At 35.6% G+C, this 15,882-nt stretch overlaps 1 protein-coding gene across 1 annotated transcript; it reads right to left on the reverse strand.

The window, feature by feature from the left end:
* Positions 1-10,869: 10,869 nt before the first annotated feature.
* LOC121989128 (SPX domain-containing protein 1-like) lies at positions 10,870-15,016 on the reverse strand. Its single transcript, XM_042542993.1, has 3 exons — positions 14,596-15,016; positions 14,075-14,207; positions 10,870-11,531 (listed from the first exon to the last, which is right to left on the reverse strand). Exons 1-3 carry the CDS (start codon positions 14,875-14,877, stop codon positions 11,092-11,094), a joined length of 855 nt encoding a protein of 284 aa, XP_042398927.1. The 5' UTR covers positions 14,878-15,016; the 3' UTR covers positions 10,870-11,091.
* Between the last annotated feature and the right edge of the window lie 866 nt (positions 15,017-15,882).

Below are 15,882 nucleotides of genomic sequence, written 5' to 3' on the forward strand. Positions count from 1 at the left end.
AAGAGCTATGGGACAAGTGATCGAACTGCACGAGGGAACGAGCGACGCTAAGGTAACAAAACGAGACGCTTCTAAATAAAATATTTAATATTAAAATGCAGGAAGGAGAATCTGCAAGTCAACTTCACGAGAGGATCAAAGACATCCTGAACGGGTTTCACACTATTGGACACCAAATGGAGAACCGTGATTTAATAAGGTACGCCCTGAACACGTTTTCTTGAAATACATTATGGGCATTCATCGTGGATGCCTACAAGATTTTGAAGAATCTTTCAAAATTAAAATTAGACGAATTATTTTGTGAACTTGAGCTACACGAACAAACTAACGCCAGAACTGAGAAAGGTGTTGCTCTTTTTGCAGGTTCTTCCAAAGAAAAGTCAAGAACTAAGCCTGAATTTGAAGGTGAGTCTGACCAAGACTCAGAAGATGAAGAACACCTGGTGAACTTGGTAAGAAAAATGTTTACCGGGAGAAAGAAGAAATTCAGTAGAAATGACTTGCAAAAGATCAACTCCACTACCGAACCAAAGAATGTGACTTGCTTCAGATGCAACAAGAAGGGACATTACAAGAACGAATGTCCAAAACTAAAGTTCGACAAACCAAAGCCAACCAAAAGAAGGCCCTCAAAGCAACGTGGGACGACTCCTCGAACGAATCGGAGGAAGAAGAGCAGAAACATCAGAGCCACCTCGCACTGATGGCCCGCGAAGCCGAAACAGAAAACGAGTCGGAAGATGAAGACGGGTCTGAACCCGAAACAAGCCACGAGTCCGTACTCGTTTCCGAAGGCCCGAATGAGGTATACTTTAATTTAAACAAAAAAATTTTTAGAATTATTTCCTGTTTAAATAGTAAATTAACTAAATTAGAAAATGAAAACAAATCACTTCTTGAGGAAAATCAAAACCTCAAGGAACAATTAAAAAATTCGAATCCAACTCAAGATCTAACACTTGAAGAGGAAAATCTATCGTTAAAAAATGATGTTAAAGATTTAAAAGAAATGCTAGAAAAATTTACAACAAGATCAAAAAATCTAGACTTAATCCTAAATAATCAAAAAGCATGTTATAATAAAACCGGACTAGGATATAAGTCGAATTCAAATAAAACCTTCAAATCATTAATAACCCAATACAAGTCAACCAATTTAGCTTGGGTTCCGAAAGCGTGTCTGACCACGCAAGTAGGACTTAATCAATATTATATACCTAAAGAAAAAATACATTATATAAAATTAAATAAACCAAACCAAAATCCAAAACACAAACCTAAATCAAATTCAAAATCTAAACAGTTTAAGAAACAACAAAATTATCACCAAGTTAACTATAACTATAAAAAGAATCGACACAAGCCTAAAATTAAAACTTAAATTAATGGCCAATAATTCAGGGGGAGGCTCCAGAATAGCTGGCACCTCCAAAACTAACTTACCCGACAGGGTAACCCAAAACTAACAAACCCGGCAGGGCAATTAGAATTAGAGACCAAGTTTAACTTGAATCATGGTATTGGTGAAATTTTTGGATGATAGTACGTTAGGGAAACTTGGGCATCGCATGTCTAGAAAGATATGGTTTCGATCTGGTGCATTTGGCCAAGTGGAACTGACCGAAGCTACCCTTAAACGAATCATAACCAGTTAGACCAAGATTTAGTACTAAGTTCCGTGGATAGGACTATTCGGAAAACCTCGAAAGGTTGGTTACTTCTAATGATGTCCTTGTGACTCACCAAGCTTAGAAGTTTATCCGAAGAATGCCTATTTGTGGAAACCAAAGCTAAGTCTGAATCTAACACAAGTTATACCAAAAGTCTGTAATCAAACCAATTTCATCTCACAAAATTATAGGATTCCCTGATTGATAATATAGTTCGGGTGAGATGAATAAGGCTTAAAAATTAATTTCAAATTTGTTAATTTAAAAACTTAATTTCAAAATTTTAATTTTAACCTTAAAAATTAATTTCAAAATTTTTAATTTTAACTTAAAAATTAATCTCAAAATTTTAATTTTAACTTTAAAAATTAATTTCAAAATTTTTAATTTTAAAACTTAAAAATTAATTTCAAAATTTTAACTTAAAAATTAATTTCAAAATTTTAACTTAAAAATTAATTTCAAAATTTTAATTTTAACTTTAAAAATTAATTTCAAATTTTTAATTTTAAACTTAAAAATTAATTTCAAAATTTTTAATTTTAACTTTAAAAATTAATTTCAAAATTTTTAATTTTAACTTAAAAATTAATTTCAAAAGTTTAACTTAAAAATTAATTTCAAAATCTTAATTTTAAACTTAAATTAATACATGCTCAAAAGACTAACTTTAAATCCTACTTACTATAGGAAACCAAGTGGATTTTGGACAGTGGTTGCTCCAAACATATGACTGGAGATCACACCAAGTTCACTCAACTCACTTACAAAAGCCTAGGAACAGTTGCCTTTGGAAACAATGGCAAACTCAAGGTAATTGGTATAGGTAATATTGAATTAAAATTAGACTTCATAATTACAAATGTCTTACTTGTTGAAAACTTTAAATATAATCTTCTAAGTATAAGTCAATTGTGTAATACTAGGTATAAGGTCAAATTTCTATCTACAGAATGCTCAATCAAACATCTAGATAATCCTACCATAAGCCTAAAAGGTTTTAGAAAAGACAACATCTATGTCATCAACTTAAACCATTTCTTCCATTAAGTGTTATTTAACACAAAAAGAAGAAACTTGGTTATGGCATAGGAGGATGTCTCACACCAACTTTAGAAATATAAGTAAACTAAATGGACTTGTAAAAGGATTACCAAAGTTACCTAACTTAGATTCAACCATATGTAATGCTTGTCAACAAGGCAAACAAACTAAATCAACCCACAAACAAACAAATCAACCACAAACTACCTCAATCTTAGAACTTCTACATTTAGACCTTTTTGACTCCCATGGAGTCAAATCTATAAATGGAAACTTATATTGCTTAGTAATTATAGACGATTATTCTAGGTTTACTTGGGTCAAATTCTTAAAACATAAAGATGAAACTTTTGAAATTTTTTCAAATTTTTGCAAACAGATTGAAAACGAAAAAGATATTAAAATTAAAAGAATTAGGAGTGACAACGGGGAGAATTTAAAAATCACCACTTTAACAGTTTTTGTCTAGAAAATGGTTACCATCATGAGTTCTCATGCCCTAAAACCCCCCAACAAAATGGAATTGTAGAAAGAAAAAATAGAACCTTACTTGAAGCTTCTAGAACAATGTTAAATGAGTATAACCTACCTAAATACTTTTGGGCAGAAGCCGTTAGTACAGCCTGCTATGTCCAGAACAGAACAACAATAAATAAAACTCATAACAAAACGTTCTTCGAACTGTTTTATAATAAACAACCAAATATAAAATATTTTAAGGTATTTGGGTGCCCAGTTTTCATCTTAAATACAAGAGAACACTTAGGAAAATTCACCTCTAAAATTGAAAATGGAATTTTTGTAGGATATTCCCTAAATAGTAGAGGCTACAGAATTTACAATAAGGTTACCTTAAAAATTGAAGAAACTACTAATGTAAAGTTTGAAGAAACTAAACAAGACATAGAATCTACACAAACACCTGAGTTTGTTCCAGAAACCAACCAAACTCTAAGTCATGAAGAAGAGGAACAACATCAAGAGAATCAACCTCCTAGAACAATAAGGGTTAACCCAAATCATCCAATTGATCAAATAATCGGTGACCCAGACTTAAGAGTTCAAACCAGATCATCCTTTAGAAACCTAAGTCAAATTTCATTAATCTCAAAAATTGAACCCAAAACTGTGGATGAATCCCTACTAGACCCAGATTGGATAATAGCTATGCAAGAAGAACTAGCCCAATTTGAGCGTAATGAGGTCTGGGACCTAGTTCCACCACCTAAGAATAAGAAAATAATAGAAACAAAATGGGTATTCAGAAACAAACTAAGTGAAACTGGGGAAATTACTAGAAATAAGGCTAGGCTGGTTGCCAAAGGATTTAGTCAAGTTGAAGGACTTGACTATGATGAAACATATGCCCCAGTAGCCAGATTAGAATCCATTAGAATGTTACTAAGTTATGCAGCCCATAAAGGGTTCAAACTATATCAAATGGATGTTAAGTCTGCCTTTCTTAATGGACTAATAAAAGAAGAAGTTTATGTAGGTCAACCTCCTGGGTTTGAAAGTCTAGAACACCCTGATTATGTATTTAAGTTAAAGAAAGCATTATATGGACTTAAACAAGCACCCAGGGCATGGTATGAAAGGCTAACATCCTACCTAACATCTAAAGGATTCAAACAAGGTCAAATTGACCCAACCTTGTTTGTTAAATCATTAAATTCAAACATATTTATTGCACAAATTTATGTAGATGATATAATATTTGGTTCAACAAATTCAGATTTTTTAGAGGAATTTATTAATCTAATGGAAAATTAATTTGAAATGAGCCTAGTAGGAAAATTAACATATTTCTTAGGATTACAAATCAAACAAACAAATGAGGGAAATTACATTTATCAACACAAATACACTAAAGAATTACTTAAAAAATTCGGAATGGAAAATACAAAAGAAATAAAAACACCTATGGCAGTAAACACAATCTTAGATAATGACCCAAATGGAAAATCAGTTGACCTAAAATATTATAGGAGTGCAATAGGTAGCCTACTATACTTAACTGCAACCCGACCTGATATTTTATTTGCAGTTAGTATGTGTGCACGATACTAAACTTGTGCTAAGGAATCCCACTTGACACAAGTTAAAAGAATTTTTAGATATCTTAAAGGAACAATAAATGTAGGAATTTGGTATAGACAGCTGGTTAGAGTAAGTATCAAGTTCAGGGGGAGAATAAACTCAAATTTTGTATGTTTGAAAAATGTTTTTTAAAACCTAACCTATGTTTGAACATTGATTTACAAAAAGTTAAATTTAACTAAGTATTTGAAAAATGTGAAAGTTTAATCCCACCTAATTTTCAAACCTGATTTGAAAAATTAACTATTTCCAAAATTAGCCTTAAAAATTAATTTTGACAAAAATTTTATTTCTTGAAAAGTTTAATTTTTGCTTTGTTTTAAATCGAAGTTGAAAAATTTACCTTTTTGAAAATTAAATGTTACTTAAACATAAAAAGTAAATTTGAAAAACCTGTCTTGAAAATTTCTACACGCGTGAAAAGTTAAAATTGATTAACTTTAACTTTTCAAAACTCAACTTGTCTACCCCAAGTCAACTTGACAATTTTTTTAACTTGGTGTTAAAAATTGTACTTTTATCTTTCAAATTTTGAACCAAATTTAGCTATCTTTCAAAATTTGATTACCTGTTACAGTAACTCTTCACTATGGTTATTTACCTTTGTTCATTTTTTTGATGAATGTCAAAGGGGGAGGAGGGTTAGGTGGTTAAGTTAATTAAGTTAGCTAAACCAATTTGAAAATACAAAACTAACAAACTTTACAACCACATAAATGCATGTTGTTTTCTTGCATATGTTTTCACTAACTTAACCAGGTTGTCATTCCATCAAAAAGGGGAAGATTGTTGGTGCGGGTAGCACTAACGGTCTAACCCAGGTTTTGATGAATGACAAATAGGTTAAGTTAGTTGTGTTGTTGTCTGACACTTTGATCAAGTGTGCAGGAAAAGTCCAGCTAGGTCGACGGGCTGATAGTAGCGAGAAGTCCAAGCGGGTCGACCGGACGCTTGGCGAGAAGTCCAGCTAGGTCGACGGTGTAACGATAGCTGGCGAGAAGTCCAAGCGGTCGACAGTGACCGGACGCTGGCGAGAAGTCCAGGCGTCGACGGCCGGACGTCTGGTAGGTAAGCAAGGTAAGTCACCGGAAGGGAGGACGCGTTCCCGGGAAGGGAACATTAGGCGTCGATCCGGCTTAGATCCATTTCGGATATCTAAGTCGAGATCGTGACTAGATTCCGGTCTCGGAAAGACGGAATCTAAGTCATACTCTTTTTAATTATCTGTTGAACCTTAACTGTGCTGACAATCTGTTTTACAGGATATACATTTGCCTCGGACTAACTTTGTTTTGCAGGAAAAGGGAGTTTTCTGAAACAAGGTGGTCCGAGCGCCCGGAAGGCGAATTTTATCCAGCCAAGTCGTCGCCACGTGGAGCATCTTGGTTTGAGCAGTTACGTCACACTCCAGGCGCCCGGAAGGAATCCAGGCGCCCGGAATAGCATATAAAAGAAGCCCCAGGCAGGAGCTTCAGAAATCAATCAAGCTGAGAACTCTTCTACTGCTGGTCTTGCTGCTCGACGCTCAGTGCGACGCCAACAAAGCTCCGACACTACGCTCCGTTCTTTTCCCTTTTGTCGGTATTTGTTTTTCAGTTTCATTAGCATTCCCTGTACGGTTCTTTTGTAATTATTATTCCGAATTGCTAGTGATTGCCCAACGAAAGTGGTCAAGGACCACGGGCCTTCGAGTAGGAGTCGTCACAGGCTCCGAACGAAGTAAAACCATTGTGTCTATTTTACTTTTCCGCTGCGTTTAATCTCTTGTTTTTTCGAATCGATATTCACCCCCCCCCCCTCTATCGAATCTAACGGTCCTACACACTTAACTTGTAGATATTTGACCAATGTGATTCTTTTATTTCTAAATAAATGTTTACAAAAAATACGCTTTTAGTATACATTCCAACACTACTACACCAAACCCATATTACAATATGGGCTCCTTCTTATCATGAGTACGTTAATCTCCTCGTGTTTAAGATATTGTATGTCCGTTAATTAAATGAGTTATTGATAACTCAATTAATTAACATCTTATTCCAAGAGTAGTACCACTCAACTTTATTATCATGCCGGACTAAGTCCACCTGCAGGGTTTACATGATAATCCTTATGAGCTCCTCAAGGGGACATCATCAACATAAATAATTAGGACATAGTTTCCTTCTATAATCAACAACACACCATATAAATAATATTATCTCCCAACTCATCGGGCCTATTAATTTAACGAATAATCTCACACATTGATAAGTTAAAGAAATAAATATTAAGTATACGTGCTTGTTATTATATAAGGATTAAGAGGACGCACAACCATAATAACAAAGGTTCTGTTCTTTTATGTAGTCAGTACAAATCGAACAACCTCAAACAGTCCTGTTCAATACACATAAAGTGTACTAGTGTAATTTTATAGTCAAGACAAACTAATACCAAATTAAACTACAACCATTCCAATGGTTTGTCCCAATCCATCTTGGTTGTGAGCTACTATTTATAATTTATAAAGAACCGATAACATGATCTTCTGTGTGGCACCACACACCATGTTATCTACAATATAAATTAAATGGACAACTGCATTGACATATATATAAATATAAAATGCAGACATTTGACCAAAGTGATTTTCATTTCAAAATATTTCAAAACAGATGTTCATACAAAAGTTAGGCTTATAGTATACATCCCAACAATCTCTCATTTATACTAAAAGACTATGCTGCTATAAATGTTGTCATATATCTGATTCTCATCCCCTCAACATGCCTATCAAAAGTTCTCGCCAGAAGGGCCTTAATGAAAGGATCTGCTTATGTAATCTTGGCGACAACAACCTCTCCTCGTTTTACGATGTCTCGTATCGGGTGGTACTTGCACTCAATGTGTTTATTTGCCTTATGAGCTCATAGTTCCTTCGAGTTTGCTACTGCACCACTGTTGTCACAATAAATTGTGATAAATTTGAGCAAACCAGGAATCACATATAAGTCCATCAAGAAGTTTCTGATCCATACAACTTCTTTGGCTGCCTCAAAGCCGGCCACATACTCAACTTCCATAGTGGAATCTGAAACGCATTTCTGCTTAACACTCCTCCATGCTATGGCTCCACCTCCTAAAGTAAGCACATACCCCGAGGTTGATTTACTACTGTCCCTATTTGATTGAAAGTCTGAATCCGTGTAACCCACATGGAGTAAATCATCTGCTTGGTAAATCAGCATATAATCTCTAGTCTTTTTCAGGTACTTTAATATATGCTCTACGGCAGTGCAATGTGCCGGTCCTGGGTTACTTTGATATCTGCGGCAAAACAGATATCCGGTCTCGTACATAGCATCGCATACATTAGGCTTCCTACAGCCGAAGCATAAGGAACTGCCTTCATCTCCTCTATCTCCTTTGATATCTTAGGGAACATCTCTTTAGATAAAGATACTCCATGTCGAAAAGGTAGAAAATCTTTCTTGAAGTTTTGCATACTAAAACGAGCTAGGATAATATCGATGTATGAAGCTTGGGATAAACAGAACATCTTTTTCTTACGATCCCTTATTACTTTGATCCCAAGAATATGTCCACATTCTCCCAAGTCTTTCATATCAAACTGTTTGGACAATCATACTCTTATGTATGGTCAATATCATATGTTATGGTCCTCCCAAATTAAGGATGACTCCATCGTGTTGATAATGAGCTGTCAATCCTTCTCCACCCTAGTGATCTAGATTGCCTCCCCAAATTTGTATTTCATAATTAATCTACTTTTACCGTCAGCCATTAATATGTTAAAGATGAAGAGTTGATGGTGTTAATGATCACCACTAATGGTGACAAAAAAAAAATGAATACGTTTGTCTCCAGCGTCTCCGTCAATCCGTCTCAAGGATAACATAGAGAAGGTAAATCACGGACGACTACTAGCCTTTGGAATAATGACTAACACATAAGGGAGACATTTACCTCGGCTTTACCGAGATTCGAATCTCAGATCTCATGATAGTAACATTTCATGTACTAACTACTAGACCCATCCAAAAGGACCCAATGATCACCATTAATGCACCAAGAAAGTGTAACGCCAATAAAGGTAATAATTAATACATGGGAACATAAAATGTCATCCAAGGTACGTAGCATAAAAAGGGGGCGAGCATGAGGTGGGGTAGGTTTTTCTAATCTTAAAACTCTCAACTATTCATTGGTTCATATTTTCTTCCATTTTTTCATTGATATTTATTTGAGTGTTGAAGTGGCAACGCTGTGACATCCTAGCGCCATTCTAACTCTCGGCTTCAGTCTTTGTCCCTTTCTAGGTTCACCAGGTGACGATGATTTCATCCCTTGGACTCCTCTATGCGGTTTCAGCAATTGTAATTAATACGTCCACCATCTTATTGGTGGATCGTCTCTGAAAGTTTTGGGGATCAGTTGAATACACATCAATATAAATATTTATTATGCATTTTCCAAGGTGAACCTTCTGTACGTTTTCTATTCTTTTAGAGAAAGACAATGGGGAAAGTAAGTGAAATCTAGGTGGATCTTGTAGGGTTAATTAAAATGGACAAAAGAAGAACTTAATTTTCAAGAGGAAAGAAGGTCATGTTTGTCATTGTATCGTGGAGTCTTGAACTTTATGATGATGTTTAAGCAAACAAGAAAACACCATCTTGTTCGAGAAAACCATGCATCGTTGCTCCTTATGCTGCAAAGGTTGGAACTGCCAACCCAGCGGCCCCCTCAACCCGGCCCCACAAGTATGAGAGGGAGTAAATCACGGTGAATACGGGCCCAGCTATGACATAGTGGTCTCAGGTGTTTAGGAAACACCATCTTGTTCGAGAAAATCATGCATCGTTGCTCCTTATGAATGTTCTTTAGGAAGTCTATTATTCGCATAGATACTGCATTTAAAGACCGAAGTGGAAGAGAATACCAAAGTGCAAAATTCCAATCTCACATATATGTTAAAATCAAGTAATCAAAATTTTGGGAGAGTAAAACAAAGATCTGATACAGATAGCAAATTAATTAGGAAGAGGACAAATGAATGTAACTTCGTTTCAGGGGTTAACAAACTCCTTCATATCCAATCCCAAAATTGAAGAAAGAATCAAAGAGGCTTCTAAATATTCCAATAAACAAAATAATGTAAGAATACACTGTTTCTCAAATCTAAGCATTTATGGACGTCCTTGAAAATAACCATGGACAAATCTAACTTGACAATCTATGATCATACATTTTTTTTATTTAGTATGCTTTGCTCTCAGTAACACCAATTATTATAAAACTTAATTACTTAAATAACTAAAATTAGAGTAATTTGAAGCATGAACAACAAATAGAAGCTACTTCGAATAATTATCTAATGTCATCCTTTGAAAGGGTTACCAAAATAAATGTGAAGTGATGATCAGATATATAACTGACATTTTGAAGAGATAATATGTTAAGTATAAAAAAAAAAAAAAAAATTTGACAACCACCATGCCACCCACGTGCACACCCCCATACCTCCTTTTTCCTCCCTCTTTTTCCTCTCTTTTCCACCGAAACTTGCACTTCTCCTCCTCTTTCTCTTCTCCAGCGGCGACGAACAACAGGGCTCTACCTGTTATTCTTCTCCAAGCTTGCAACCCCTCTCTTCTTCTTCGTTTCTCTTCTCCAAGGGCAACAAGCTTCCCCTCTTTGCTGTCTTGCTTCTCGGCAGCACTGTCGGAGCTCCTCGGAGTTCACCGGAGCTCGCCAAACCACCGGAAAAAGAGGGGAAACAAAACCCTAGTTGTCATTCTCTTTTCTAGCCAAACACAGCAGCCATCGGAGCTAGCTGTGGCCTTCGCCGGAGCTCGCCGATACGACCGATGAAAAAGGGGAAAAGATTTTTCCTTGCCCCTTCGCTATCCCAGTAGTTTTCCTTATTTTCAACCTTCCCTATAAGAGACGTCTGTCTCTCTGTCCTTGTTTTATTCAAGAATCTTGTGTGTCTTAAAAGTTAAAATTAAAGAAAATGAAAAGAAAAAAAAAAAGGAATTCCATGTAAAGAAAAAGAAAATGGAAATTTATTTCACGAATAGAGTTTAATATTCAAGAGACCACAGGCAGCAAACAAGGTAGACTAAACAGACCATTTAAGGATAAACCATTGTCAGAGGCACATATTCACTTCATTGTTGCACAAGTATTCAGAATTATGTAAACTATTATTACATATTAGCTTATAAGAAACAGCGAGCGACTCCAAGAACAGAGCAACCAGATGCTACTTTGCTGCTTGTTTTACCACAGGAATGTTTTTGCACGTCTCATCCAATCCAGTGTTCTGCAAGGGGGGCAATGAGAAAACACTCACTGTGGAACTTCCACTTCTGATCTCTTTCAGAGATCTCAATGCAGCAACAGTGCTCTTCATGTACAGGCTCTCCATGTACTCAATCTCCTCCAACTCTGGAACCTTGCTGCCGACAAATGATGACCCGGGTATTGAGGGATTATCTTCTCTTGGTTCTCTCCCGGTGTCATTGACCGGCACAAATTGCTCGTTCTTGGGGAAGATGCGATCCAGCATAGACTCGCACTCTTTGACAAGCTTGTAGAGCAGATCAGTGGTGAAGAAAGGCTGCTGCAGTACCTTTTGGATGAAGGGAAGCCGCATAAGTGCCCCGGTTCTCTTATCATATTTCTTAAGTATCTTTACAAGCCCTGATAGACAATCAACAAGATAAAGCCTCAAGGTGTTAAAGGAGGCCATGAAATTATAAGAAAGGAGAAAAACTGACATTAGATAGTTACAAGATATTGTTAACTACACAGCTGCAAAGTAAAAATTTATTATGCATTTGCCAAGGGGAACCTTCTGTATGTTTTCTGTTCTTTTAGAGAAGGCCAATCCGGGAAAGTTAGAAGAAAAATCTAGAGGGGGTCTTATAGGGTTAATTTAAAATGGACAAAGAAGAACTTAATTTTCAAGAGGAAAGAAAGTTCTGTTTGTCAGTATATCGTGGGTAAAAAGATATTTCTTAATTGCAAAAAAAAAAAGCAAAATTAAAATACATAATGGCGCTGTTTAAGAAAACCAGAAAACACCATCTTATTTTGAGAAAATCATCCTTGCTCCTTATGAATGTTCTTTAGGAAGTCTATTATTCACCTAGATACTGCATTCAAAGACAGAAGTATTCACTACTGATACTTTCATTTCAGTGGTGTGGTTGTACTTACCAAGCTAAGCAAAAGGATTCACCTTTCCGTAAAATCAGTACATTTTTTGATAAATAACATAATGTCATAAAGAAGTGGAAGAGAATACCAAAGTGTGAAACTCCAATCTCATGTTAAAATCAAGTTATCAAAATTTTGAGAGGGGAAAACAAAGATCTAATACAGAGCAAATTAATTAAGAAGAGGACAAATGAATGTAACTACGTTTCAGGAGTGAGCAAACTCCTTGATATCCAATCTCAAATGTCCAAGAAAGAAACAAAATTCAAGAAAGAATCAAAGAGGCTTCTAAAGCTTCTAATAAACAAAATAATGTAAGAATAAACTGTTTCTCAAGTATTTTTAGGCGTCCTTGAAAATAACAAGTGGGCAAATCTAAACTGACAACCTTTACAATCTACGATCATACATTTTTTTTTTATTTAGTAGGATTTGCTCTCACTAACATCAATTATTCTAAAAATAACATAAATAACTAAAATCCAAGTTGGTAATTTGAAGTGTGAACCACAAATAGAAGATATTTTGAATTATTATCTAATGGCATCCTTTGTAAGGGCTACCAGAAAAAATTTGAAGTGATCAGATAACTGACATTTTGAAGAGATACTACTATTGCATTTATCTATAATGGAAGTAATGATTAATAACATGAGAATGATGGTACATCAACTGTTATGAAAAATAATATGGCACGTACAGGAACATGAACTATTCATAAATACAGTTTTTAATGCGTTATAGAATTGGTATATGAACACGTGGTCAACTCATTCATTCTATGATGGTAGCAAAACCTAGCAAGATACCCAAAATGTCAAAAAAAAATCTAGCAGAATGGATTTTTTTATTGTCAATTAGATCCGTCCAATATCAGATCTTTGAGAACCATATCAATGGTCTCAGTTTTCACATCTATGTCTAATAAAATGTCAACATTTCACCTTACAAGATCTAATCTTAGTACAGAACATCCGATACCCTTGATTAGATTAATCCAGCTGAAATTAAAAATGAATTATCCTAACTGAGAGACATATAACTATGAATATGATACTCATTGAGAATGCATGTATTCACATGACAAAAATAGTATAATAAAAATAAAAATAAGCTTGCTGAACAAATACTACAATGCAAGAAATTATTGTTACTCCTCTCACCAGGAGAATAAAATTTGAAACTGGTGGATATATTGAGTCACTCATCCTTGTAAGTACCAATTTTCCTTCTGCCTTATTGATTGGGCTTTAAAATATTAAATTTGACTCCATGAACATCTTGTATGCCATAAGCATGCCTAGGATGCAGCACTTGCAAATCCATGCATTGCAAGATCTGTCTATGCAAATGTAATGTAGTCTCGGAGGTTCGATGTCAAGTATAATTTCTGAATTCAGAAGTAACTCCAACAACCACTATATCAGCCTTAGTTGCATGCCTCAATGACAATATTTGCAAAAATGACCAAGTTACTGTTGATATGGTTGTTGGATATTCTAGAAGGAAATTGCCCCAAAATAACTGAGTTTACCACATAGAGATTTCATCGAGAACTATCTTTTGAGTATAGGAAACAATTTTGTAATTAAGCATGAAAATATAGTATACAGACAACTGAGATTTCAGGTTAGAACTTCAATGTCGTTACACGATATAAAAAACTAGTGGCCAAAGCTAATTTTTTGAGTTTGACTTGCATGTTGTAAAATCCATATAAATTGTGCTGCAGATGAACATAATTTCTTTATGCCAAAATAGTATCTAGTATAGGATTTCCGCATTCAACAGTCAGCATCAACCGATACATGTTTGAACTTAAGCCTGGAATATGGTATAATTTCTTGAACTAAAGCCAAACATACTAGCTGTTACCCTAAATATAGTCAATTTCCAACAACTGAATCGTCCAGAAGAACAACAACACACTTCAAAGTTAATATAGCATAAGGGAAATAAATGGACCTTGGATTGAGACTGCACAGTTAATCGGTACTGCATAAATGAAGTTATATAGTGCATACCAGTGTAATTAAGTGCACTGTAATTCTCAAGGAGGACCATCTCCCCATGAAAGTCCACAATTTCCTTCCTCACCCTCATCAACTCCTCTTTTGAATCTTCCACAATTGCCGCCTTTACACGATCCTGCAACTCCTGCAGGTACAAGTCACTGTAACAATTCACATACTAACGCATCAATGGTCAATCAAATAGAAATTAGGTGAAAAGTCAGACCACACCTCACCATTAGGGAACAGAAATAGGAACATGGAAAAAGGAAGAAAAGAAGGGTGACCTAATTAACCACCTGATGGCTTGTTGTAATACAGAACAATCAATTGAGGGGACCAAGCAGAGAACAATCAAGGGATGAGATAACAGAAATTACTACTAGAAGAGCAGGAAATCTTTAATCAGATGCCTGGGAAAAGGTCAAAGATGACTCTTTTCCACAGGATCAAAAGTTCATCCAAAAGATGACCTGTTTCCTACATGAGAAGAAGAATGAGGGGAAAAAAATCAAAAGAAAGTAATAAGGGACCTTCTGGCGAATGATGTACTCCTCTTCCTTCTCGAGGAAGAAGGCATTGAACTTGTCGAGTTCGGCCTCGAGGAGGCTAATGAAATCCTCCTCCTCCCGAGTCATCACCGATTCCGCCGAATCCGCATCAGCCTCGTCGACGCGGGGGCGCTTCGCCGGCGGCGACGCGGCGGAGTGGACGAGCTTGAGGCGCTTCTTGAGGTGCTTGTAGGAGAGGAACTTGTCCTTCCACTCCGGCAGCGCGTCCTCTACCTGACTGCTGAGGCTCTTCCCGAACTTCATCGCCAAATCTCGATCTGCTTCAGACCTTCCTCTTCTCTTCCTCCATTACGCGACCATCCTTCAAAATCTAATTTTATTTCAGGAAAAATAATCTTAAAAAAAGAAAGGAAGTCACAATTAGATCATATCAAACAAAAGGAAATAATCGAACCAAGTGAGAGATAAGATGCGGCGGATTCGGAGAAGAGTGAGAAAATTTATTCCAACATTGCCCTTTACCAGAAAAAGAAAAGAAAAGGAATTTTCTTTTAAAACTAAAAAAAATACTCGCTTATTCTTCCACGCCTCTTTCGCTGCAAGACCACGACAGCGACTCACCTCGGCGCGGCGCGGGCGGCTCGGCGCCTTCTTGGAAGTACAGTGTCTTAAATATATATATTATATATTTATAAAATAAAATAAAAAGGTTGATTTTACACTTTAAAATTAATTAAAATTGTTTACTTCGCCCTTTATAATTTCAATTTCAACCTCTATCAAAGGTCTATAAACTTCAATATCTAGAAATATAAGAATATAAGAGTAGGTTCCATACTTAATTTATGGATATAGGTGTAAATACTATTTCAAATTATCTCTCCTATTTAGAAAGGTTAGTTCGATTAAATCTGAATAATTTTCATGATGTATACTCTTTGTAGCGGTCAGAGACACTTCTTGTCGAGGACAGATCCTCTGGACCGTAAAAAACGGTCCAAAGGATGATCCCTTAATCTAGATTAGTGAGAATGAATGATCCCCATCTATTTATTGGTGGGAATGAATGATCCCCATTCATAAAATAGATGGGGATCATTCATTTCCACCAATCTAAATCAAGGGATCATCCCCTGGATCATTTTTTGCGGTCCAAAAAATCTGAGCTCCTTCTTGCCACCACACATAATTAATTTTTGAAGTTGACATGATTTATTTGTAGCGAGTGGCGTTATTTAATTTCCCAATGACCAAATTTGCAAAATAAAAAGAAGAGAAAATTATATTTTCAGTCTTATAATTTACATC

This window comes from Zingiber officinale, chromosome 6B (genome assembly GCF_018446385.1).
Source record: "Zingiber officinale cultivar Zhangliang chromosome 6B, Zo_v1.1, whole genome shotgun sequence".
Taxonomy (NCBI): Eukaryota; Viridiplantae; Streptophyta; class Magnoliopsida; order Zingiberales; family Zingiberaceae; genus Zingiber; species Zingiber officinale.